We start from the raw sequence: 26,143 nt of genomic DNA on the forward strand, positions 1-26,143 counted from the left end.
GTTTATAAATAGTCCATATTTCACAAATGTACAGTAACGTTGGTAATACAATAATTGGTAATACAATAATTGGTAATACAATAATTTATAAACAAGCATTTTGGTTTACCTGCAAATTTACCTGGGAGAAGAAAGAAAGGCTTCCAGATAAGACCTGAGGGTCCACTACTTTCTGCGTGAGACAAGGGTCAAGAGTTACCTTTGAGAGAGGACTGGTTTTGTTTTTATCTAGGTCAGTTTCATCTGTTTTATCATGAAAAAGCTTTAATAAAATTTAGAAGACCTCTGAAGGAAGCACTGTATTGGGAAGTTTTTAATGATTGATGTTTTATTATGTTTTTATATTTTGCTGGAAGCCACTCAGAGTAGACCATCTCGGGAAATTTTGATCATGGCAGCACACTCTACAGAATATCACAGAGTACTGATTTGAAAACAGGCATTTCCTGCTCTTGCCCCTGCACTGTGGAATGCCCTTCCCTCTTCCATATGTAAAGCATCATCAGTGTGATTCCGTGCATCGTTCCTGATGTAGATCTTCATTCTCCACTTGGTCATAATGAAGACATTTCTTGCCACCTTGTCCCTGGTGTAGATCTTCACTCATTGCTTCCTCCCAGGAGGGAAGTGGTCCAATTTTGTGGTTCACCTCCAGTGCCAGAATATCTTAGGCCAGTCCTAATACTACTAATATATAAGGCCCTGAACAATTTGGTATTTAGATTACCTGATAGATGGCCCACTCTTGTACAGACTTGTTAGTTCCTCCAGACATATTGTGAAGACACACCTTTTTGCCCAGACATTCCAGGATGTCCACCTCTTAGACTGTAGAAAAGGACTTCTGAATTACCATTTAAATTTAACACAGTTGTGCGATTTCATATAATTTAATGCAATTCTTTAAAATTATCCTTTAACATGTGGACAATGTACATATCCGACAACCTATTGGGCTAGTTTAAGGGTGATATAAATATCTAAATAAATCATAAATATGTATCTACTTTCTGTTTCCTTACTCTTTCCATGGGACAATAAACTTACAATGTCATCCTCCAGATGACAGGTTATCATACCTGACACCTGATGTATTGTGATTTTGAATTTATACATTAGTGTCCATAATTGTATGCAATTGCAGACAGGCAAAATTTCACCTATATTCTGTGTTTGTCTTTCAGCTTTCATGAAACGGCAATTTATGATATTCCAGCAACCATAAACTTTATTCTGTGGAAAACTAAGCAAAAAAGCTTGTATTATATTGGCCATTCCCAGGGAGGTACGTTGGGTAAGTTAAGAAGAAAGAGAATGAAATGGCTTTTATTTTCTCACCTTCCTGCATTATCAGGGACCTACTGGGGATGTGGTTAAGTCTCATGACTATTGGGAAGACTAGTTGAAAAGAAAAGGAAAGGTTAAAGCACAGCTTTAAAAAGGGGGGGGGAGAGAGCAGAGCTCACATATGTTCCATGAGAAAGTCTTTTCAGGATCAGGACTTCAGTAGTCAAGCTGGGGCAACATATACAGGTCTCATCAGTTCCACAGTCATGAAGAATGTCCATTTGTGGTGCGAGGGAGCAAAGACCAGGAGGCATGAAATAAGTGGATTCTGCTTAGACCTGATATCTGACACATTCTCTTAAAAACTCCAGTGCCTAATTTAGGCAGATGGGCACCCAGCATCCCAAAAGAAAATTGCCCTGAATTTGTTGAATGACAGGCATTTCAAAAGAAGAGAGATGGGAAACTTTTGACCTTGCAGATATTTGGACTGCAGCTCCCATCATCCCCATCAAGCATGGCTGATGGGCTCAAGGTCCAGCAACACCTGGAGAGCCACAGGTTTTTTAAAATCTCTTATTTGTTTGTTTGTTGCAAGTGCTATGTTTAGAATTCTTTTTTTCAGGTTTTATTGCCTTTTCAAGCATGCCACAACTTGCTCAAAAGGTTAAACTCTTCATGGGCTTGGCTCCTCCTGACACATTGGCAGGCTTGAAGGGACCCTTTTCTTTACTTCTAAACCTTCCTCAAGAATTGACAAAAGTATTACTCAAGTCGTTGCCATTGTGCAGACCCAGAATTTTAATATATATTTTTCTTATGCATCTTTATAGAGAGTTAGTCTTCCTGCCATCCATTTCATTTCTTTATCTCAAAGTTGAATGTGAGCTTTGGAGTTCCGGTGCGATCGCCATGTCCTTTGGCAGCTTTCCCATGGCACCGGACTCCACTTGTGCAATTTATCAGGCAAGAGATGTAGAAGTATAATCAGTCATACCAACAGGCTAAAAAACAGTTTCTATCCGTGGGCTGTTAGGCTGCTGAACGGAAAATAATATAGTGCAACTGACTTTCAGGGTTGGCGTGTTGTGCGACAAGCACACAGAGTGCAATGAGATTGAGCGTTTGTGTGTGGGGGGGGGAGGCTCAGTTTATTTCATTGTACACAGGTTGTACATTGACAATAAAGGTATTATTATTAGAATTATGATGGGAACAATCAGGAGAGAAAAAGGCAGGAACAAGAAACTAAATATTTTCTCCTGACCAGTCAGAACATGGGAAGTCTCTGTAAATTATATACAGTGGGACCTCGGGTTAAGTACTTAATTCGTTCCAGAGATCCGTTCTTAACCCGAAACTGTTCTTAACCTGAAGCACCACTTTAGCTAATGGGGCCTCCTGCTGCCGCCATGCCGCCGGAGCACGATTTCTGTTCTCATCCTGAAGCGAAGTTCTTAACCCGAGGTACTATTTCTGGGTTAGTGGAGTCTGAAGCATATGTAACCTGAAACATATGCAACCTGAAACGTATGTAACCTGAGGTACCACTGTAATCGGGAATGTATGATTGGCTTTGTTATTTGGATTATGATGTGGCAAGATTTGATATGTTATTAATTGGAGTGTTATTAATGAAAAAGTAATAAAAAATATTTTTAAAAGGAGTGTGAGCTTGAAGAATTAGAAGGTAGTGACTTAAGGTTTGGATCACATGGACATTTGTGGTATGACAAGGTCAGAGTCACCATGGACTTTTTTATTTTATCAGACATACTATATTGAGGATATAGAATATATAAAAACATATGTGAAGATCCCATTATGGATCTCAACACTAGAAGCACTTCATAGAAAAGTGTCTATAGGCAAAGAGAAATGGTTAATATACCAAGAATAATTCTTCTTTGGAGATCGCTCATAGCCCAGTAAGATTGTCTTCCAAGAGCACAGTCTTAAGAGGGAGTCCCTAAGTGATTGCGTCCTTCCACAGTGGGGAAATAGGTTTTCAGGGTGGAGCTGCTGATGGCTAGAGTTTGCCAGACATACCTTCCTCTTAGTTCGTTTCTCCTTGCAGCCATGAGTTCGTGCTTCTTCAAAGTCCATGACACCTTCAGTAAAGGCTGTTCTCTAATTGGAGTGTTCGCAGGCTAGTGTTTCACAGCTATCAGTACCTATACTACGCTGGCCACGTGACCCAGAAGTGTCTTCGGACAGCGCTGGCTCCGGGCCTCTTAAGCGAGATGAGTGTGCAACCCTAGTCAGTCTCGACTGTCCCGTACGGGCAGGGGTACCTTTACCTTTTATACTACATTTTTAAAGATTTGCCTTGAGAATGTCTTTAAACCCCTTTTGTTGTCCACAGTCTTATTGCCACCAAGAATTTTTATAGTGGAATCAGGAAAACTGTAAACTTACAGAGGGATTTAACTTATATTAAAAAGACTTTCAGTATAGAAAAAAATTGACAGACTTTGAAATACAGTTGTGTATAGATGATTAACATGTCATGGTCACTGTGAGTGGGTCTTCAATGTACAAATTGCTGTTGAAATTTGAAATGCAAGAATAACAAGTTAAGGAATATATGATGAAACAATGGGGACGTATTTGGATTAAGGGTTAAAATACACATTGCGTTCTCATTGGATGAGTTGAATAAGCTTCACAAATACTTGATAAAGAAGGTATCAGATGTTCTTTATTGTCCTATCTTTTTTTCTTTCTTCTCCCTTTATTTCTATACATTTTCTTCTTCTTTCTCCTTTTTGCTATCTTTCTCCTCTTTTCTCTATTTCCCCTTTCCTTTTTTTGATAATTTTTTTTGCATACACTTTATAAATTCCAATAACATCTATTTTTTAAAAGGGAAAGAAAAAAGTGTCAGTGTGGGGTAGTGGTTAAGAGCGGTAGACTCGTAATCTGGTGAACCAGGTTCGCGTCCCCACTCCTCCACATGCAGCTGCTGGGTGACCTTGGGCTAGTCACACTTCTTTGAAGTCTCTCAGCCCCACTCACCTCACAGAGTGTTTGTTGTGGGGGAGGAAGGGAAAGGAGATTGTTAGCCGCTTTGAGACTCCTTAGGGTAGTGATAAAGCAGGATATCAAATCCAAACTCCTCCTTCTCCTCCCCTCCTCCTCCTCCTTCTTGGTGGCTTCATCCTAGACAGGATGAAGACTCTGTCACAGTCAGGGATGCTAGAAAGGAATGATTGACATTCCAACCTGCATGCGTCACAACCAGTACCATTTGCATTCTGCTGCTGTTCAGCTTCTGCCAAATACTCTGTTATTCATCTTACTGTCCACTATTGAGAATGCCCTTTTCCAGGACCCCACTCCCAAACTTTTTTATGAATTATCAAGAAGGCCCCATCTGCCAACCTTAACACCTGAGAGGTTGTGTGGGAAGGAGGTGGTTGTTCAAGTTGTTGGAGAGCACCCCCTTAGAAATCTCTCCTCAGCTATCCAGAGCCAGGCCTACATCAGGACTTGGAGGCAAAATTGCCTAGAAAGCCCAGGCATTTCTTCTTGAGCATGCTTGAAGAAAAGTGGTATATAACTGTAACATAAAGGAGAACTATTCCTAACAGGAACCTTAATGTTTACTTCAAGAAAGGATGGTTATTTAGTAATGCATCAGATTTTTTATTTTATTTTATACAGCTTATATGGGGCAATAAAGAATACTGCCTTTTCAATAACGAACTAAAAGCCATCATTGCCAAGATCTGCAGTTATCCGAGGATTGACAGACTTTGTCTTGAAGGCATTTTCTTACTTTATGGAAGCAATGGGAAAAACCTAAATGTGGTATGTAGTTTTATTCTCTATCATTTATTTCTTTTTGAAAGAACTTGCTGTGTACATATACAAAACAACAAAAGAAAATCAATCAAACAAAATATAGTATTTGGCGTGATTTTGAGTTCCTTTACACTTCTCTTCCATGGTGAAATAGCAGCCTATTCCAATAAATGATAATCTTTGTTTTAAATTTTATTTTCAAAATAAATTTCACGTCTAGTAGGTAGTTGGTCACTTACTCGTCGCCATAGAGGAGGAAATGCACCACACTCCAAATATCAAAGAAGTCTCAAAGAGGCTTATTTTAATTTCTTATGCTAAACTCCAGATGCAAAGACAGAAAGAATTCCTATAGTGGGGCAGACTGTGAGGAGATGAACTCTCTGCCTGTTCCATATGCTGTCCAGGTGCTCACTGTTGAGAGGCAACTTCAAGGCCCCTGTTCTTCCTTCTTATGGTTCTTTATCAGCTGGATTCACTATGGGTGGGGGATACACATCTAGGTACCCAGACACCTCTTCATCAGAAACCTGCTTCCTTGTGCAGCATGAAAGTGTTTGTATGCTGTACTGCCATGAGCTTGTGAATGCAGGTGTTCCTTGAAACCTCTTCAAGAATGGGAATATAAAAAAGCATTTTCTTTCCTATCATTCTTCCAGAGTCAAGCAGATGTGTATCTTGGAATTTACCCTGATTTTACTTCTGTAAAAACTATCATACACTGGAGTCAGGTATGTTCTAATACCTTCTCAGCATTTGAAAACATGGGAGTCAAAAGTCTGATGTTTCGACTTGCCTGTTTAGTTTCTTATGTTTGTGTTTTGGTACTAAGGTTTCCATTTCATTTTATAAAAGTGTAGTTTTCAAGATTGCTGGACCACTCAAAAGTTGTATTCTAGCTACAGTGGTACCTCGGGTTAAGAACTTAATTCATTCCGGAGATCCGTTCTTAACCTGAAACTGTTCTTAACCTGAGGTACCACTTTAGCTAATGGGGCCTCCTGCTGCTGCTGCACTGCTGCTGCTCGATTTCTGTTCTCATCCTTAACCCGAGGTACTATTTCTGGGTTAGCAGAGCCTGTAACCTGAAGTGTCTATAACCTGAACCATCTGTAACCCGAGGTACCACTGTACTTCAATATTGAAACATGAACTGTAACAACTCTTTGGATTTCATGGGAAGAACACAGGAAGCTGCCCTTTACTGAATCTGCCCATTGCTCCTTTGAGTTCAGTATTATCTACTGATGGGGGTGAAGACAGGAAAACAGTTAGTGGAACTGCAGGCAGTTAAAGGCAGAGCCCATTCTCCTTGCTGCTGTGTTCTACAAGGGCAACACTGAGACTAAGTAGGAAGCTGACAGGCAGGCAGGGGGTGGGTGGAGGAGGGAAGATGGAGGTTGGTGGGGTACTGTCCCATGCACCTGAGTGTACTAACATCCACTGTTTCTGGGAATCCTCACATTACGCAGAAAGTGAAACATATTGCAGTGGTCTTGGCAGCTGAAGATTAGTGAAGGCTGGGCAAAAGAAATATTGTGGACATAGGCACCAATTCTATGGGGTGAGGATAGCTCCTCCCTCCCAACATATGCGGGAATGGGGCTGAACTCCCTCAGTCTTGAGGGGCTGGGCTCAGTTCTTTAATATTTTCTCACAATGAGGATGATAGATATGTTAATAACCTTCTACCTGACTTTCTACTTTCCACTGTTTTAAGCAGAGCTTTTGGTCCTATCATTGGCTAGGGTTGATGGGTGGGAATTCTGATAACCAAGATCCCAAGAGTTTGATTGTTTTATTGTGTTTTCCATCTTTCAAGAGGCTTTTGTATTTTGAACATGCACCAAATTTCAAATTGTGTATAAGTGTTTTCCATCTTTTTAGGTTGCTAAAACCAACCAATTTAAGTATTTCGATTATGAACAAAGCTGTCTACAACATGGTAAGTGTTTTGGATTCTAATGAGAGATTCATCATTTCTAATTCAGTATTAGGATTCTCCTCAGATGCAGCAGCTCCCTGCACAGGGTCCTCCCGAGTCTCTTTTGTTTGGCGCTTGCTGGCCATTTTCTGGCAGAAATTTCCCCCTCTTTTAATAAAATAACCTCAATATTGTATTAAACTGGATGATCTGTATCTGTGGGCATGTTTCTGTGTGGGTTTTAACTTTGTATCATAGCGCTGCCACCAATTAATATGCGACGGTGCGACAGCCCTTTTCCCCCTGGCGCCATTGGGCCTGCCCTCACTTAAATATAGTGCACCCACCTCACAGAACACCACTTCCACAAATTCCCACAAACTACCCCAGATTATCTTGTGGGGGACTTGTGTGAGGGAAAACTTAATAATTTGTAGTCTCAAGCATGATTTGATCAAATAAACAATAAAGATTTTATTTAACAAAGGAAGTTTATGACACAAGTGGGTAAAACATAGGATACTTTAGATTATACAGTGGTACCTTGGGTTAAGAACTTAATTTGTTCTGGAGGTCTGTTCTTAACCTGAAACTGTTCTTAACTTGAGGTACCACTTTAGCTAATTGGGCCCCCGCTTCCGCCGCACCGCACAATTTTTGTTCTCATCCTGAAGCTAAGTTCTTAACCTGAGGTACTATTTCTGGGTTAGCAGAGTCTGTAACCTGAAGCCTCTGTAACCCGAGGTACCACTGTAATGTTATTTCACTTCAGTGCTTTCTCAGCTGTTGCACAGCTGTTGCCGCTTAATACTTTGGTTCTTAAACAAGGTGGTACTTCCTGTCAGCTCCACAACCCTTAGACAGCCCTACTCCTGAGGTACTCCAAGTAACAGACCCAAGGCATCACCTCACCCCTCTTAACTGGTTTGGGAGTCTTCTCTTTTCATAGAAGAATCTCTCCCCTCCTAACTGAAATGAGACCTAAGTAGAATTTTATTCTCACAGCTTCTACTTCTCCTGGCTCAGCCTCCCAGTTAATTCCTGGCCCAATTACTCTTACAGGACACCACACACTGTCCTTCACACTATAAGCTCAGAGACTTCTTCCTCTAGCTTGTGATATATTCCTCAGAGTGGATGTTTCTACCCAGAACTAACTCTCTCACATCTCACTGCCTATCTCCCTACCTAGCTCCAAACCTGTTCTCCCAACCTACCCCCAAAATCTAACTCACTGTCTCTCCAAATCCTTCAGGTATCTGAAGAAGTGTGCATGCACACGAAAGCTCATACCTAGAACTAACTCAGTTGGTCTTTAAGGTGCTACTGGAAGGAATTTTTTTATTTTGTTTTGACCATGGCAGACCAACATGGCTACCTATCTGTATCTCCAAATCCTATCCTTTTGAACTCCCTCTCCTGGAACCCTGGCCAATCAGAAACTGCCATTCATTAACCGTTTGCTGGCAGGGAAAAAGAAAAAGAAAACACTTGGGGACCCAACCTGCCTAGCAAAACCAAACTTTTCCATCACTTTTTTCTCTTTTTGTGTCTTCACACCTACTGAAAACATGTTTATTCGCTCAGACATTGGTAGATTGCTAGCTGTCAGTAGCAGGTAGTAGGAAGTAATAGCTCTGCAGTTTTAACAGTCTGCTTTACCTATGTGTTTATCTGCTTTCATTTTATGTTATTGTACTCTGACTGGTGTGATTTTTAAATTCAGTAACTGCACGTAGCCCACAGATCACTAAAAAAGAATTTGGAACAAATAAAAACAATAACTTCCTACAAATGGAATCAAACAGATATACTGAAATGGTGACATTATTTGCTATGCATTACTCATAGGAAAAATAGGGTTTTTTTATATTTTGCAATCTTACGCTGTAATTACAAAGGAACACCCTTGCTCTGAATTACACGCACTAACTTAATCTGATTAGCTATGCAGCATTGTGACATTGTTCCACTCCCTATGGCAGGGGTGCCAACTTGAATAAAATATTGTGGGGGCCCAGGGAAGGCTCACCTCACACAACTGATCACATGATGCAGTGCACACACAACATTTTAATGGGAATGCCCATCAACTTTGTGGGGGCCCAGCACCCTCAAACATTTTATTGTGGGAATCGAAGCCCCTGTGGCCCCTAGGAGTTGGCTCCTATGCACTGTGGGAATCTCTGATGAGAGGAATTATAAGTGTGTTTCACCCAGTGGTTTTCTTCTTCTTACCATGAAGTTGTTACAGTAAGTGCCACACTTTTAACCAGTGCTTCTCTTTTAGTAAAAAGGGTGCCAATGCTGCGTGCTCCCATGAGTACCCCCAGAAAATCAGTGGTTTCATCTGATATCTCATTCACACTTACTTTTGTCCTGAGCGTTCTAGCCACAGGCCTGCACTTCCAGGTCTGTGTCCTGCTTTCCTCTTGAAAAACCACTCTTTAATGCTGAATTGGAACAAACGGCAAGTCAGGCTTTCTGTGGATTGCCGTTTGCTCCAATTCAGAGGAAAAGAACAAAAGCAAAGCTGGTGGTGACTCCTTGCCCTCCTGCAGCCACCAAGAGGTTCATAATGTAAAAAGAAAAACACATTTGCAAACTCCACAAAACAGGGAAGTTCTCTAATGAAATGTCTAAGATGCATCTAAGTTAAGAACAGTAATACACAACTGTCAGATAACTGGATGACTGATTCTGGGTAGGATTACTAATATGTTTTGTTAGTCTTTCATAAAGACTGCAATTGTGTAATGGCTTGCAGCTCTTTCAAATGAGATGAGCAGTGGATAGGTTTATTAAATATTTTAAGAGATGTGTGTTCTAGCAGCTATAACTTTGTTAGATGTTCAGAATTTACATGGCTGTCACTACCTGCAGCTTTCCTTGAGTGTCTCTCTGACACCCAGCCAGGAATGGTGGACTCTGTTGTGGCTCCTTTCATTGTGCGTACAGTAATAACCACTAACATAAAATCTGGCCTGGGGAAAAAACGTGAGGAGGAATGTAGTCTTCTGATCTTTCCAACAGCACAAGCATTTCTGATTGCCAGAAAGAGCAATTTTTCCTGCCTCCCTCCGTCCCTCCCTCCCCATGTGCTCTATCCCCGCATGCTGTTCTTGTGGTTCTCCACAGTTGATTTTCAGGATACACAGAGTGTTTGTGTGGGGAAAACCCCATTATGCTAATTGGATGCCTTGAGCTGGCTTACACAAGCACGCTGGGTTAGTTGAATCCAGCCCAAATGCTCTATCTGCAGTTGTGAGCAGGAAGAGAGCCTGATGGCTAGAATGTGTAGCATGCCTCCTTCCATGAACACTCAATATTTTGCAGTTCAGTGACTGGAATTTGACATTTAATGTTATTTTGTTGTTCAAAGCATGCTCACCCTTGCCTACCTTATTATGCATGGAATAGACTTGATGAATGATTCTATATGTGTGCCAAATGGTTTTTAGTAGTTATCCAGTTATCCAGACCAAAAAATGTGGAGGGGGGAGAGGCCCCAGACCACTAAAGACGTGATCCAGAGAGCGCTGACGATTGGGGTGAGGCTGGAAGAACGTTCCTGGGGTAAAGACGAAGGGCGTTGGGGACGCACACCGGCAAGAGCACCGCCTTTTTTTCCCAGGGAAACAGCGCGCGCTCAATCCACGCCCCCACTGGGAGGGGGAGAGGAGCTGATGGAGTTAGGTGGTGCCAAGGCTCAGTCAGCAGCCAGAGCCCTAACGCCGGGAGCAGTCAAACCGAAGCCTCCTAGAGGGAACAGGAAGTGTTACATCTGCGACAGTGCTCAGCACATGGCGAAAGAGTGTTCCCAGAGGATTTGCAAGCACACTGCAGCCTCAGCGACAGTTACGGAAATAGTTCAGCAGTGTGAACCACAGCAGGGAAACGACGATGTCTGGCTGGAATCAGAAGCACTGGGGCCCAGCCAGACGAGTCAGTGAAGCAGTCCCCAGGGATCTTATAGCCCACAGACCCCCTCCCACCCAAACCAGTGGTGCAACTCACCGCATCGCTTCAGCTGCCCACTGGACTCACCATGGAAATCCCTATCACCATTGACTCTGGCAGCAATGCAGACTTTATAGGATTGGATTTCATCACTCGACATAGCATAGCGCTCCTGCCTGCCACGATGCCATTGAAAGTGGTGACAGTGGACGGCAGGGAGTTGCTAGGGGGACAAGTGGTGCAGCAAACACCGCCAATGATGATGCAAATTGGGAATCATCGCGAAATCATCAGCTTCAACGTCACCCAACTGTTGGACACTCCCATAGTGTTGGGCATGAGCTGGCTGGACCGGCACAGTCCGGCATTAGCATGGTACCAGCGCCAATTGACCTTCAGCTCTTCCTACTGCGCAGCAAATTGCATACTGCCTACCCAGGAGGATGAGGGGCAAGAGGATGCTCCACAACTACAGCTAGGCATGGTGCAAGCGGTACCCAGCAAGTACAAGGCATTTTTGGAGGTCTTCTGCGAGAAGGAGGCGGACAAGCTGCCTCCCCACAGGCCCTATGACTGCAAGATTGACCTCCTGCCGGGGGCGACGCTGCCAACTGGAAAACTGTATTCCATGTCTGAGGATGAAATGCAAGAACTCAAGGAGTTCATAGATCACAACTTGCAGCGGGGATTCATCCGGGAATCCAAGGCAGTGGGGGGCAGTCCCGTGTTTTTTGTGAAGAAGCGGGACACGCCCCAAAAGAGGCTGGTAGTTGATTACAGAATCTTGAACTCGAAAACCAAGCCCACAGCCTTCCCCATGCCCAAGATCGATGACATGCTGGCGACGGTGAGGAAAGGTCGCATCTTTACCAAGTTGGATCTACGCAGAGCGTACAATCTTATACGCGTGCGAGAGGGCGACGAGTGGAAGACGGCCATGTTTACGCCGCTAGGCACCTATGAATATAGAGTTATGCCGTTTGGATTACAAAATGGTTCCCACTGTTTTCAAGCCTTCATGCACCACGTCTTGGCGGGTCTCCTCTACAAGAAGTGCGTCTGCTTCCTGGACGACATCCTGATCTTCTTGGAGTTGCAGGAGGCCCACGAGAGGGATGTCAAGGAAGTCCTGCAGAGACTACGAGAGCACAGGCTTTACGCCAAACTGGAGAAGTGCCAGTTCGACGTGACGGAGGTGGATTTCCTGGGCTACAAGCTGTCAGACAAGGGACTCGCCATGGACAGCGCCAAGGTCCGCTCAGTGCTGGACTGGAAGAGCCCGCGCAATCGGAAGGAGGTCCAGAAGTTTGTCGGCTTTGCCAACTTTTATCGCAAGTTTATCAAGGGTTTCGCTATGCAGACGGCGGCCATCACTGACACCCTCAGCTCCAAGAAGAAGAAATTCATCTGGACGGAGCAGGCGGAGCAGTCCTTTCAGAAACTCAAGCGTCTCTTCGCGTCCGAAGAACAACTACTACATGTAAACCCCAGCAAACCCATGAGGGTTGAGACGGATGCCTCAGACAGAGCCGTGGGGGCAGTCCTGTTGCAGCGAGATCCACAAGGGGACTGGAGGCCGTGCGCTTTCTACTCCAGAAAACTCAGCAAGTCGGAGCAGAACTACACCATCTGGGACAGAGAGTTGCTGGCCATTCATGCTGCGTTCAAGGCGTGGCGGCACTTCCTCATCGGAGCCAAGCACACAGTGCAGGTCCGCACGGACCATAAGAACTTGGAGTACTGGCGCACGGCGAGGTTCCTGAACCAGAGACACATCCGCTGGGTGGAGTTCTTTGCAGATTTCGACTTCAGGATAGAATACATCCCGGGAGACAACAACATCATGGCGGATGCGCTATCCAGGAAACCGCAGTATCTCGAGGAAGAGGCACCGGTGGCGGCCAAACACATTTTCGCACCGAAAGCATGGGCATGCGCCTCAGCCATGGTGGACCTGGACGCAGTACGGCGCGCGCTGCAGACGGACTCCTTCGCATGAGCCAAGATGGAGGAGCAATGGCTCAAAGAAGAGTTCCACGCACTTTTCCCACACAGGCCCATGCCGGCAGATTATTTCAACGAATATCTTTTCACACCCACACTCTCAGCCAGCATGTTTCAGGGGTTCTCTTCAGCTGAGGACACGACGCTAGAGACTAGCTCTCCAGAGGGATCGCTCTCGGGGTTTGGCACAGGGGGCTCCTATTGGTGGGAGGATCAACCTGACGTGGGGTGGCGCAGGGAACTGCCGAGAGGGCCATTGCACGCAGCATCACCCCAGGCGACAGGGGAAGAGGGGGTCATGGGCGAGTTGGGGGAAGATCCCGGGTTCGAACACACCGCCCAGGAGATGGAAGCAGAGGAGATCGCCGTCAACGAGACCATTGAGGACTTCCCGGACTTATCCGGCTGGCTGCACGCCACGGGGTACGAACTGTATCCTGCACTCACCCCCACAACACTGGAGCACCCAGAACCCGCACCTGAAGAGGGGGAGGGGGAAGGGGGGCTTCAAGGGGGGGATGGATGTCAGGGGCTCAGGAGCAGAGGCACAGGAGAGGGAGGAAATGGAGAGCGAGGGGGAGGAATCCGAGGGAAGCGCAGGAGATGAAAGTGGTCCAAGGGATTCCATGAGCCTCTCCAGCGAATCGGAAGATTCACAGAAGGGAGCGCCGATGGCCAGGGCAAGGGGGGGTGCCAAGGGGGAAACCCCAGAAGGAAGGGGCCAGCGGGGACTCCCAGAGCAGCAGTTGGAAATCAGGACCAGCTTCCCCACCAGAGCGCAGTGGGGGGGAGGAGTCCCAGGCATCGGGACCAGTGTTCTCACCACCAGCGAGAGGAGATGAGTCAGGATTGACCACGCCTCCATCGGAGAGCGGGGAAACGGTCAAGAGGAAAGTTACCGGCTGGGCGCGCGCGCCAAGTTCAAATGTACAGGCGAGCGGCACAGCAGGCAGGCCGGATAGGGAGCCAGGTCCTAAAGCCCGCCGGAAGGAGGGGCAAGACTCAGGGGGGTCAGCGTCAGAAGAGTCCAGAAAGGAGGAAAACCCAGGGGGCAGAAGGACCCAGAGGAGGAAAGAACAACGGAAGAGGTGGAGTAAAGCTAGAGTCTTAAACTCGTGTCTAGGAGGCGGAGACTCAGATGGAGCTTCGCCGGTCTAGCTTCTAAGACGTAGAGTTGCACGCTGCGGTTTGGAAATGGAAACTAACCTTCAATAAGAAGAGAAGATGGAGGAAGACTGGGAGAAATTCAAGATGTATCTACAAAAACATTGTAATTTGGTTGAATGTTAAGAAGGATGCTAGATTATAAAAAACTGGTCACCACTAAACTAGATTTAAATTTGATGATAAGTGAGACTAAAGAAAATATAAAATTTTTTGGAAGAAGTGCTAGATTATATTTGAATGAGCGAACATGAGATTGTAAACAAGTTGATAATTTGTTTGGAAAAATTTTTTTAACGATGTAAATGGGAGCGGGAGACGTGAGGGAGTCCAAAGAAGTGATGAAATTGTTGTGATAGAAGTAAGATTGTTTATTATGTGTGCATTTATATTTAAAAACCTTAATAAATATTTATATATATAAAAAAGGAAACCTTCAATAAAGACTTTTATACGTTATTACTGGCTAGCGTTGGTCCTCTGTGAGCTGGGACCTAGAGGCAGCTCTGACAACAGGTATAGTTCAAATCTAATAATTCAGATTGAAGCAACAACAAGCAAGGGATTTAAGAGCACTTTTTTTTTTTTAATCGGCTTTGAGACTTTTTGCCAGCTGGTTCCAGATAAGTATATAGGACTACAGAGATCTGTAGTACCAAGTCAGACCATTGGTTCATGTAGTTCAGCATTGTCAACACTGATTGGCAACAGCTTCCTGAGTACGACAGTAGTCTTTCTCAGCCCTAGCTTCAGTCTCCTGTACTGAGGCCCATTTTGCTATGATAATACAATTCCCTAGTATGAGAGACCCAAGGATTCAGTTTGCATATTGGCTCTGGTATATCTGGAATAGCTGCTGAATTCTGGAATTCTTTCTCTTTGGCAGGTTTAATTGCCTTTTCACTCAGGCCACAGGTTGCTCAGAAAGTCAAGCTCTTCATGGCTTTGGCTCCTACCTACACATTTGTGAACACCAGTGGACCTGCGGTGCTATTTTTCAATCTTCCTGATGGATTTATCAGAGTAGGTATTTCTCATAGGTTTTTATTGTGTGTATAATCAGTTCAGTGATATGGGCACTTCATTCCTCAAGCTTTGGGTCATGGAAGATGTTATGCATATTCCTTGGTGTCTCCTTCTCAGAGCTTGCAGGCCAGACTTTTGAGGTCTGCATTGTGATTCACTGCCTGGCACAAAGCAGCCAATCATCACTAGGTGGCTACTGCGGGGTGTGTGTGTGTGAATTGTATATAAATCAGACCCATTTCCATGTTTTACCCAGTCTGTTGCTGAAGCCTCAATAAAACCTTTAGGTTGAATCACTGCCTTGGGTCATGCTTGAATACCTGGTATTGCTTTAGGAATTAATCCTAAAGAGACTCACCAAGATCTCTGTGTTTATTTTACAGCTGATATGGGGGAAGAAAGAATTTGTTGGTTTTAGTAACAAACAGAAAAGACTGAATGCCAAGCTGTGCAGTTATCCCGTAATAGATGAGATTTGTATTCAAATTATTTTCCTGACCAGTGGACGCAATCCAAATAACTTAAACGTGGTATGATGACTCTTTATTTTGCTAAATATATTGACAAAACACCATACTGCAGTCCACCCAACAGCAATATATTTTATTCTAATAGATAAAGATAAATTAACCATGCAATCCAAAGCATGACTATTGAGTTCAATAGTACATGCTTTAAATTATGCATGTATAGCATTGGAGTCCTTAATGTGCAATTGAGTGACCAAGTCTGTACATGTTGCAGCTAGAATCGAGAGGAAATTAGAAGAATCTTTGCGGAAGAGACCCTGGTATATTACAGAATGTATAAACTATATGGTTTTTGTTGTTTTCTCTGGTTTTTGTTGTTTTGAGTTCAGTAAAATAGCAAGACTATACAATGATGATGGGATAAAATCAAGCCAAATTTTTATTGACAGTAGCAGACAGGGTAAGAGTTGGAAAGGCCTTGGGTCCCAGTATCAGTTCATCATTCCACGAGCCCCATATTGATGGAATGGGTCTGCTGGGTTTGGACCCTGTTCCATGTGTTTAACTTTGCTGGGGTGAAAGCCAAACAAACAAGGCCTCACTGGGCAACTATGGTGCAGATTCCTACCAGGCTGATACCTAACACTGAGCTTGCAGGTGGCTGTTGCTAATTCTTCCCTCAGGCCACTTATGGGGCACACCCTATACTATGTTGACCTTGCCCAATGCCCTCATACAAACAACCATCTTTCCCTAACAAATGAAGGCATAATTTCACTGTGGGAAAGGTCTAGAAAACCCCAACCAGACTGGGGTCAAGCAGATTGAGAGAGAAAGAAAATTGAAAGATATTGAATTTCGGTGGGAATTTCCAGAAGGGATTTCATTCACATACAAAGGGGAAAAACAACGTTGCACTGAACCGATGAAGGCCAAATCCTTTATGAGCAAATATAAAAAAAGACTTTGGGGAACCAGAAAAAGTAGAACAGAACAGTGAAGAGGAGAACAGAGAAGGAGAAGAAAAGGAAGAACAAACAAACAAACGAAACATTTTACCAAAGATGGAGCTAAAAATGGCTTCATGGAATGGGAATGGGTTAAATCAGGGGTCGGCAAACTATGACTCGCGGGCCAGATCCGGCCCAATTACCCTCAGGATCTGGCCCATGAATGTTCTGTGGATCGGCGATTCTGATTTTTTTTTTTTTGGTTAATATTTTTTCCAGTGCCACCATATTTCCCAGCGCCATTTCCCCCCTCTCTCACACTGCGGCACCTCCTCCCTCCCTCATCCTGGCTTCTCCCCGCCCTTCTCCCCACCATGTGTAGAGGAGGAAGGGGGCTGGGCTGAGCTGGCTGAGCACCATTTTGGGCAGTGGATCTCCAGAGCCAGCCAGCCCTTTTGGGCCGCTCGTTCCTCCACTGTTGCCAACAGCCTCTGCCACTCGCAAGGGCAGGTGCAGGAGCCATAGTTGGCAGAGCGCAGCGCAGCACCTCTTCCAACCACAGCTCCGTGTCTGCCCTTCCAAGTGGCAGGCTGGTGGCAGTGGTGGTGGTGGGACGAGTGGCCCGAAAGCAGCCCTTGCAAGGGCAGGCACAGGAGCCACAGTTGGGAGAGCGCAGCATGGATGGCAGCAATATAGGTAGGCAGGGGGACGGGAGGGGCTGGGGAAGAGAGAGAAGCCCCCTCTGCCGCATGTCCGTGCGCACGCATGGTCCGGCCCACCACAAGGTCTGAGGGGCGGTGTACCTACCCCCTCCCAAAAAGGTATGCTAACCCCTGGGTTAAATAAAAGAACAAAAAGGAATAAAGTAAACCCATATTATTACAACAGAAATTGGACATCATATGCCTACAGGAGACGCAAATAAAGAGAGAACAGAAAGACAGCTGATTAATGAAGAACTAGGACAAGAATTTATTACTTCAGATAAGACAACAAAGGGAGTGGGAGTGGTATTACATGTTGATCCAAAGTTAGGGCCTAAACAGTGGTACAATGATGAAGAAGGTAGAATAATAGTGGTGGAGGTTAAAGTGGAAAGGGATAGTTGGATAATTGTGGGAATAAATGAAAATAAATCAATCAACTATCTATCATCTATCTATCTAGAGGAAAGTCTGTTTGAATTATATGAATCTTATTGGCACAAAAGTGGAGAATGAGTATGGTACTCACCAAGGAAGAGTGGCAGTTTTAAATGCTTGAATACGCTGAATTGGCAGCAGTGATGAACAGGATAAGAGAAAAAGATGATATAGAATATAAGGAGGATTGGAAAGTGTTTATTGAATATTTTAAGAACCAGTATAAAAAGTAAATAATCAAGCCGGTCTTGAGTATATCCAGCAGAATAGAAGTTAATAGAATTTAACAGAGGTAGATACCCTAAGATTAAAAATGGGGAATACGAGATTTAATAGAAAATTAGGAAATTGGGAAAAAGGTGGAAGGGAAGTCACCAAATATTTAGTTGTATGTTTGATATGAAAGTTGTACAAGTGGGATGTGGAGGGCAGGAGATGTGGGTTTTTCTTTTCTGCCTTTGCATTAAAATGCAAATAAAAATAATGCGGGGGGGGGGGGAATCCTTTTAGGCACTGTCAGCCAGATACTGGGCAAAGGTGCCCCATGTTTATTTGTCACAGATGCTTAAAATTGTATAAAAATAAAAAATGCAAATTGGCGCGAAACCCACAACCACATCTGCATGTTTTCCTATGTAATATCCCTTTACCTTTCTCAAGGTATATGCATGTTGTATTGCTCTGATGCTGGTGATGTTTTTTCTAGTGCAATTCATCCATTTCCTTCCTCAGAATATTCAGAGATGCTTTTAAAAGATATTTACATTCTTATTGTTTCCCTCCAATCCAGAGTCGAGCTGATGTATATATTGGAATTGTTCCCGATTTTGCTTCTGTAAAAAACATGATCCATTTGGCCCAGGTGGGGTTCAATGCATATTTTTCCTTATTTCAAAATTCAGAGTTCATTTGATGCACAAATGAATGCTTAATGTGTGTGAATATTTAAGGTTTTCTTTTTTTAATTTTCAGACGGTGACAGGAAAGTTACATAAAATCAAAAACAATATAGCAGTAAATAGTAACTAACAAGCTGCCACTCACAGGGGCTTTGTTGCTCTGAGTTACTGCTGGTGTAGTTGTCCAGTTACTTGTGATATGTGATATATATTGGAAAAACAGATAGTATTTTTAAAAACAGATAAATATGAAAAGGTTTCAAGATAAAACAATAATATATTCTTATGAAACCACACATAAATTTATGAAAACAGTCTAGTATTCCATCATAGACTGCCTTGATTGTTGTGCTCATTGTTTGTACAAAGAAATTCATGACAACTTATATTTTGATTGCTTGAAATTTATAGCAAGATCTTTGTTGACTATAATCATATTATACCATATTTACCAGTGCAAGTAGATAAATAGGTACCTCAGCAGCAGGAAGATAAACAGCGTTTTCATGCGCTCTGGCACTCGTCACGGTCCTCAGTGCTCCAGTAGCAGTTTAGTAATGCTGGACACATGACCCGGCCTGAAAGCGAGATGAGCGCTACAACCCCATAGTCACCTTTGACTGGAGTTAACCGTCCAGGGGTCCTTTACCTTTTTTACCATTTAACATCACATGATGATGATGATGATGATGATGATGATGATGATGTAGGGATTGGGACAGGGTTCTGACAAAGCCATTTCTGACCCCATGGGGGAAGAGAGGGGGTTGCGGTCTTGCCCCTCCCCCCAAGCGCGGGGGCTGGCCTGCTGCCCCCGCGAGAGTTGGGGGAATCCCTGGGCGTGCCTTCCACCCGTCCGCCAATCGGCGGGCTGGGGGAGGCGTGGCCTTGGCATACTTAAGGCCAGGCACGCCCAGGGACCACCCTCTGGATCGGGGGGAAGGTACGCCATCACCTTCCCCAAGAAAAGGGGTAGTCCGGTAAAGGACTCCGGGGGGCGTTGTCTTGTCCAAAACCTGGGAAGGTAAGGGCCTCCGGCACGCCCCCGAGCGGTGACACCCGTGGGATCCTAGTTGGCGTACTTCAACAGGACCCCCACGGTTCGTGTTAACCCATCTACCCACCATGCCGGGTAGTGGATAGGTGCCAATGCCTAAGGCCAATACCTTCAATTCTCTAATCAATAAAGTTGTGGCCTTTTCATGCCCAATTAACTTAATCAACGTCTCCTGTGTCTTTATTTCTGGGGGGGAGGGGTATTGACACGCAATTCATATTGCCAATTTTTAATCTAGGTGTACTTTATAAATATGTGCCTTGATTGTTGTGCTCATTGTTTGTACAAAGAAATTCACGACAAAATAGTTAACTTATATTTTGATTGCTTGAAATTTATAGCAAGATCTTTGTTGACTATAATCATATTATACCATATTTACCAGTGCAAGTAGATAAATAGGTACCTCAGCAGCAGGAAGATAAACAGCGTTTTCGTGCGCTCTGGCACTCGTCACGGTCCTCAGTGCTCCAGTAGCAGTTTAGTAATGCTGGACACATGACCCGGCCTGAAAGCGAGATGAGCGCTGCAACCCCATAGTCACCTTTGACTGGAGTTAACCGTCCAGGGGTCCTTTACCTTTTTTACCATTTAACATCACATGATGATGATGATGATGATGATGATGATGATGATGATGATGTAGGGATTGGGACAGGGTTCTGACAATTCATATTGCCAATTTTTAATCTAGGTGTACTTTATAAATATGTCAGCATTAAAAAATTGAAAATTCAGTACTTTCCCCCTTCTTTTATAGGTTTTTAAATCAAAAGAACTGAAATATTTTGACTATGGCAGTAAGAACAAAGCTATATATAATACGGTAATTATAAGGGTTGTGATTGGGATTTGTCATGGATTTCAATGTGCTAAAGCTGCATATTTATTTGGGAATAACTCTCATTGAACTTAGTGGGTCTCCCCAAAAAGAAAAGAAAACGTTTAGGAGTAAACTCTGCACAAATCCAGTGACGGTTGGGTGGGGCCTTGTATGCCTCCTTCTAGCAACTTCTGCATCCAAGCTGGTGTCAAATGCATTGCTCTGCTTCCTTTGGACCACATCAGTGCAGCCGAGGTGGTGGTCTTATTGTCTGGGCAGCCCAGGACCCCCATACCCACCGCTCAGGCCTGCACCCCAGGGAGGTCACTTTGGCACTGCTAATGCAGTGGTTGGACTTCACCCCTGGAAAAGCACTGCATTGTCTCTCAAGACAGATGGATACCAACACTGTAAACCTAGATCCCATCCCTCTCCTGGCAAACCCTTGATGCTTCCCATTAGTCCTTGTGCAGTCATGCCTGGACACATGGCTGAGGTCCCAGATTCCATAGCCCAAATGATCACCTAAAGAGCACCAGATAGCACTGGCAGTGACAAACCAGCCTGACTCCAGCACCTCGGCCAGCATGGGAAGTAAATATGTTTAGCCCCAGAGCAGCAGAAGCAAACTCAATTCTTTCTTTTAGTCTTGATGGTTCTATTTTTCAACTGCTTTTTTAAATGGAAAGCTGCTCATGCTCAGAATGTATGTGTGTGTGCCCATATGTGTATATACATGTGTAGGACGTGGGTGGCGCTGTGGTCTAAACCACTGAGCCTCTTGGCCTTGCCAATCAGAAGGTTGGCTGTTTGAATCCATGTGATGGGGTGAGCTCCTGTTGCTCTGTCCCAGCTCTTGTCAACCTAACAGTTCGAAAGCACTCCAGTGCAAGTAGATAAATAGGTACCACTGTGGTGAGAAGGTAAATGGGTGTTTCTGTGCACTCTGGTTCCTGTTGTGATGTTCTGTTGCGCCAGAAGCTGTTTAGTCATGCTGGCCACATGACCCAGAAAGCTGTCTGTGGCAAATGCCAGCTCCCTCGACCTGAAAGTGAGATGAGTACCACAACCCCATACTTGCTTTGACTGGACTTGACCATCTATATATATGTGGGTGTGGGTGCCATTTCTGAGGCCATGCAATTGCACAGGGAAAGAAATATTCTGTGAGCTTTTAAGCTGAAGTCATATGTGCAGCTTTCAAAACCCTGCTCACACCTTGCATGCAAGATGATTAAATCCAGGGCCTAAAAGTACCAGGCTAAACCATTGCCCACTTTAGCAGACATGCACATCAATCCTGATACAGATCCTCAATGATACATTCCACAGTTTTGGTATAGCCTATACTCAAGCCAGTCAACTTCACACATAAGTCAACCTAATGCTCAAGGAACCATTTCCCCATAATTTTGATTCTACTACATTTGAACCATCGGGAGGTCAAGAAAATGTAAAAATCTAAGATTGGTAGGTGAAACTCATTTTAATCATTCTGATATTTTCATCCACAGACCACTCCTCCATTCTATCAAATTGAAGACATGGTTGTGCCAGCTGCTGTGTGGTATGCCGGACATGATATTATGTCAAACAGAAAGGACATTCAGCTGCTGCTTCCTCGAATCTCTAATGTGGTTTTCCACAAGTATATTCCTGAATGGCAGCATGCTGATTTTTTATGGGGTCTGGATGCTTCAAAGAAACTATACCCTGATATATTTCATCTGATGCTGAAGTACAAATAAAATGTTACAAAAGTCATATATACTGCATATATTTCATTGGGGTTGCCATATGTCTGGAATTTGCTGGACCTATCTGGAATACTGCATTCAGAAGTAGTGTCCAGGCAGAAATTGCTAAAATGTCCAGGAAAATCCAGATGTATGGCAACCCATGTCGGACTTGTCATTTTTGGCGATTCTCCTTAAAAATTCTTTGGTGAATTTGCCCAAAGAAATCACAACAACTTTTCTGTCTGGATTTTAACTGTTACAAATATGCCAACCCCAATTCCTTGTGACTGTAGATGCTGTAATAGGTCTGTATAATGTGTATATATGATCAATTTGTTAATTACTTGTTTCTCACCATCAAATTAAATCTACCTGTTTGCAGTGACACAACTGATAGTAGAATTCCTTGATTATGCATTGCAAAAGCATAATTCTTTCTGCAAACGCCTCATCTTTTAGGCACAATTTAGATATTACCTGTTGTTCTCATTTGACGGAGATCTTTGTACATTAGAGGTTCTTAACCTTTGAGCAGAGGCGGTCAACACTAAAAGAAGCTCTCCGGGTCTCTGATTTTGCTAGATCGCTAGCCAGTGAGCTGTTGAAGGCAAGCTCCTGACAGCCACAGGCCTAATCCAGCAGGCTTTTATTATGTTCTTATTAAATACAGGCATCCCTGTCCCATTTCGAGGCTACACTAGGAGGCAGGATTTTGGCTATGTGCCCATGGCTCAATGGGGAATTGTGAGCATAAACAAGTACTGTGGGTTCTTTCCTCAAGACTGGAGTGGGTGCAGCTGACTCTTACATTTCTACCAAGGCTTTCAACATAACCATAGTCCATTTCAATCAGGGGTTAGGCCCAGTTTTGGCACAGAAATTCATTTGGTCGCCCTTTATGATGACCTCTGTTGAGAGAGAGACAAGGCAAACATGTCCCTGTTATTTTTTTTCGACCTTTCAGCAGCTTTTGATACCATCAGCCATGATATCCTTCTGAAGCGCTTTGCAGTGGTTCCAGTCCTAATTGGATGGTCATTCCCAGAGGGTGTTGCCTGGGGAATGTTTTTCAGCCCCATGAAACCTTCATTGTTTGGTACCACAGGGCTCAATCCTATCTCCCACATTGTGTAACATCTACATGAAACCGCTGGGTATGGTTATCTGGAGGTTTGAAGTATGTTGTCAGCAGTATGCTGATGACACTCAGCTCTATTTCTCCTTTACATCTGCAGGTGAGGCAGTGGAAGTGCTGGACCAGTGCCTTGCCTTGGTAATGGACTGAATGAGAGCCAACAAACTGAAACTCAAGGGGGGCCACTAGGGGGCGCATTGGAAGATGGCCGACAATACCATCTCTCCGACCCACACGGGGTAATTAAGAGGCTGTTATGGGAGTAGGCAGCCTCCCTTGTTGCCCCAAGGAAATGGGGAACACTGCCCTTGCCTGCTGTGCCCATAAATCACCCCCTAATTCGAAAGAAGGGGGTGAGGGCCCTAGGCAGAATGCCCCCATGTGGACCTCGGCTCTCCTGGACACTGTCTCTGATCGCGCACTAGTTGCAGCAATTTGGAATAATTAATTACAAAAGAAGCAAATGCACATATTTCAAGTGAAGAAGGGGAGTGAAGTCTGCTAATTTAAGTGACCTCTGCGAAAGAAGATGACAGGTTGGAGAAACAGGAATATTTTACGATGAAGAAATAAATATGTATGCAGCTGACTCTTGGATTTCTACCAAGGCTTTCAACATGACCATAGTCCATGTGTGCCATCTGGAGTTCCCTGGAAGAAAGCATGGGCATATAAATGTAGTAAATAAAATAATAATTAACTGCAATTGCGCACACATATACACAGTGTAGGCGTGAGCTGGAATGAAAAGTAACTCATTTGGTGCCGGCATGTTGCTCAATTGCTCTGTGAGACTTGCTTTCGTTTGTCAGTCGATCCCTGCTCCAAGAAGAAAGGAATCAGAGTCATTTTCCTCTGACTCCTTTCTTCTTGGAGCAGGGATAGACTGACAAACGAAAGCAAGTCTCACAGCACAAAACAACAAAGAGCTGTGACGCAACATCCTGGCTGACTTCCCGTGGAAGCCCTTCCCTCAGACGTGAGACACAGAAAGGTTAACCACCACACTCCACACTCTTGCACCGAGTGCACCACACCTTTAACCACCTTTAACCACCACACCACACCTTTAACCACCACACTCTACACTCTTGCACCGAGAAGATTAGCAAGAAGAAGAAGAAGTTATTTATAGATTGAATCCATGTTAGTTATGTTAGATTTCTGTGTGTTCCCACTGTGCAGTGCTTTGAGTCACAAGACTCTGTTTACATTCCAGAGACCTTCCAGACTGTTGGAAGTCTCACGGGAGACGGGAGGCAGATGTGACGTTACTGGTTTCCTGTTCCTTTGTTTGTTTCAGTTGCTTTCTGCCTTTCACAGAGAGAGCATGTATATTGCTTTTCTGTCTGCGTAGTTAGTAATAAATCTCTTTAGCCATGTAGCTCATACTATCTCATCCTTCCGCATGCTGCTGTATACTCTGCGTAATGGGGAATGTGCCTGGAGCCTTATCAAAGGCTCGGGTCGTTAATCATTGGAGGAGGAGATTTGGAAGGCTCAACCAGAGGAGTTGTTCGGTCGAACGCAAGTCCGACAAGTTATACTCAGAGTAGACCCACTAAGGGGTACGAATAACTTAGCCCTGTTCATTTCAGTGGGTTTAGTGTGTGTACAACTTATGTGGATACAAAATAATAATGATGCCGATGCACAAAGGACACACAAAAATGTAGACATAAAATTATATACAACTTAATATAAAGATCTCCAGGTGGGTTATATTTTGTTAAAAAATGCAAGGAAGTATTTGTTGGCTATTTGCAGATTAGTTGCACTGCAGAGAGCTTGCTGGGGAGGCCACACATTACAAGAAACACAAAATAACTTTAGCTAGGTTTTACAGTGGTACCTCGGGTTAAGTACTTAATTCGTTCCGGATGTCTGTTCTTAACCTGAAGCACCACTTTAGCTAATGGGGCCTCCTGCTGCCGCCGCGCCGCCGGAGCACGATTTCTGTTCTTATCCTGAAGCAAAGTTCTTAACCTGAAGCACTATTTCTGGGCTAGCGGAGTGTGTAACCTGAAGCGTATGTAACCCGAGGTACCACTGTAATAACAAAAGCAAACTCCTTTTACACTAAACATATCAATAAGCATGACCCATCCACCAACCCAACCCCCAGGGTACTGAGAGAGCAAGGTGCTGCTCTTTATATACTATACTCAATTGCTGACACAGCTTAATTAACACAACTTAACAGCACCTGCTATACTGCTTCACAGCTGTAAAACTAGGTCATGTTATTTGCTCTGTCCCTTAAAGACATACACATCTTGTGGAACAATAATGAACCTTCAAATTTAAAGAGACTGTTCAACAGTATTATGTACATTTCAATGCTTTCTAGAGACTTGCCATGATGGGTATGTGATAATCCTTCTGTCTTAACCATTTTGTTTGCTCTGCATCTCAGAGTAGACCCACTAAGGGGTACGAATAACTTTCATTTCATTTCAATGGGTTTAGTTTGAATACAACTTACAGGTGTACATGGATACAAAATAATGATGGTGATGCACACAGGACAAAAATAAATAAATGTAGATATACAAATTATATATCACTAATTTAAAAATAAATCTTCAGGTGCGTTACATTTTTTTAAAAAAAAATGCAAGGAAGTGCAATGTACATTTCAATGTTTTGTACAGACTTGCCATGATGGGTGTGTGATAATCCTTTTGTCATAACCCTTTTGCTTGCTCTGTGTCTGTTTCATAATTAACAATGCAGAAAGACACATGTTGCATAAT

The 26,143-nt window shown here is 43.8% G+C and overlaps 1 protein-coding gene across 1 annotated transcript in view; it reads left to right on the plus strand.

Annotated features, from left to right (window-relative positions):
- Positions 1 to 22,601, plus strand: part of LOC309341975 (lipase member M-like) — a 29,385-nt gene extending 6,784 nt beyond the window's left edge. Inside the window, 6 exon segments of the mRNA XM_081862019.1 lie at positions 1,185 to 1,294; positions 15,033 to 15,169; positions 15,556 to 15,702; positions 18,525 to 18,596; positions 20,451 to 20,516; positions 22,028 to 22,601. Of these exon segments, the coding sequence (XP_081718145.1) occupies positions 1,185 to 1,294; positions 15,033 to 15,169; positions 15,556 to 15,702; positions 18,525 to 18,596; positions 20,451 to 20,516; positions 22,028 to 22,261 (766 nt within the window). The 3' untranslated portion in view covers positions 22,262 to 22,601.
- Positions 22,602 to 26,143: the final 3,542 nt, after the last annotated feature.

The sequence above is a fragment of the Podarcis erhardii genome (genome assembly GCF_964252035.2).
Source record: "Podarcis erhardii genome assembly, chromosome: 5".
Lineage (NCBI taxonomy): Eukaryota > Metazoa > Chordata > Lepidosauria > Squamata > Lacertidae > Podarcis > Podarcis erhardii.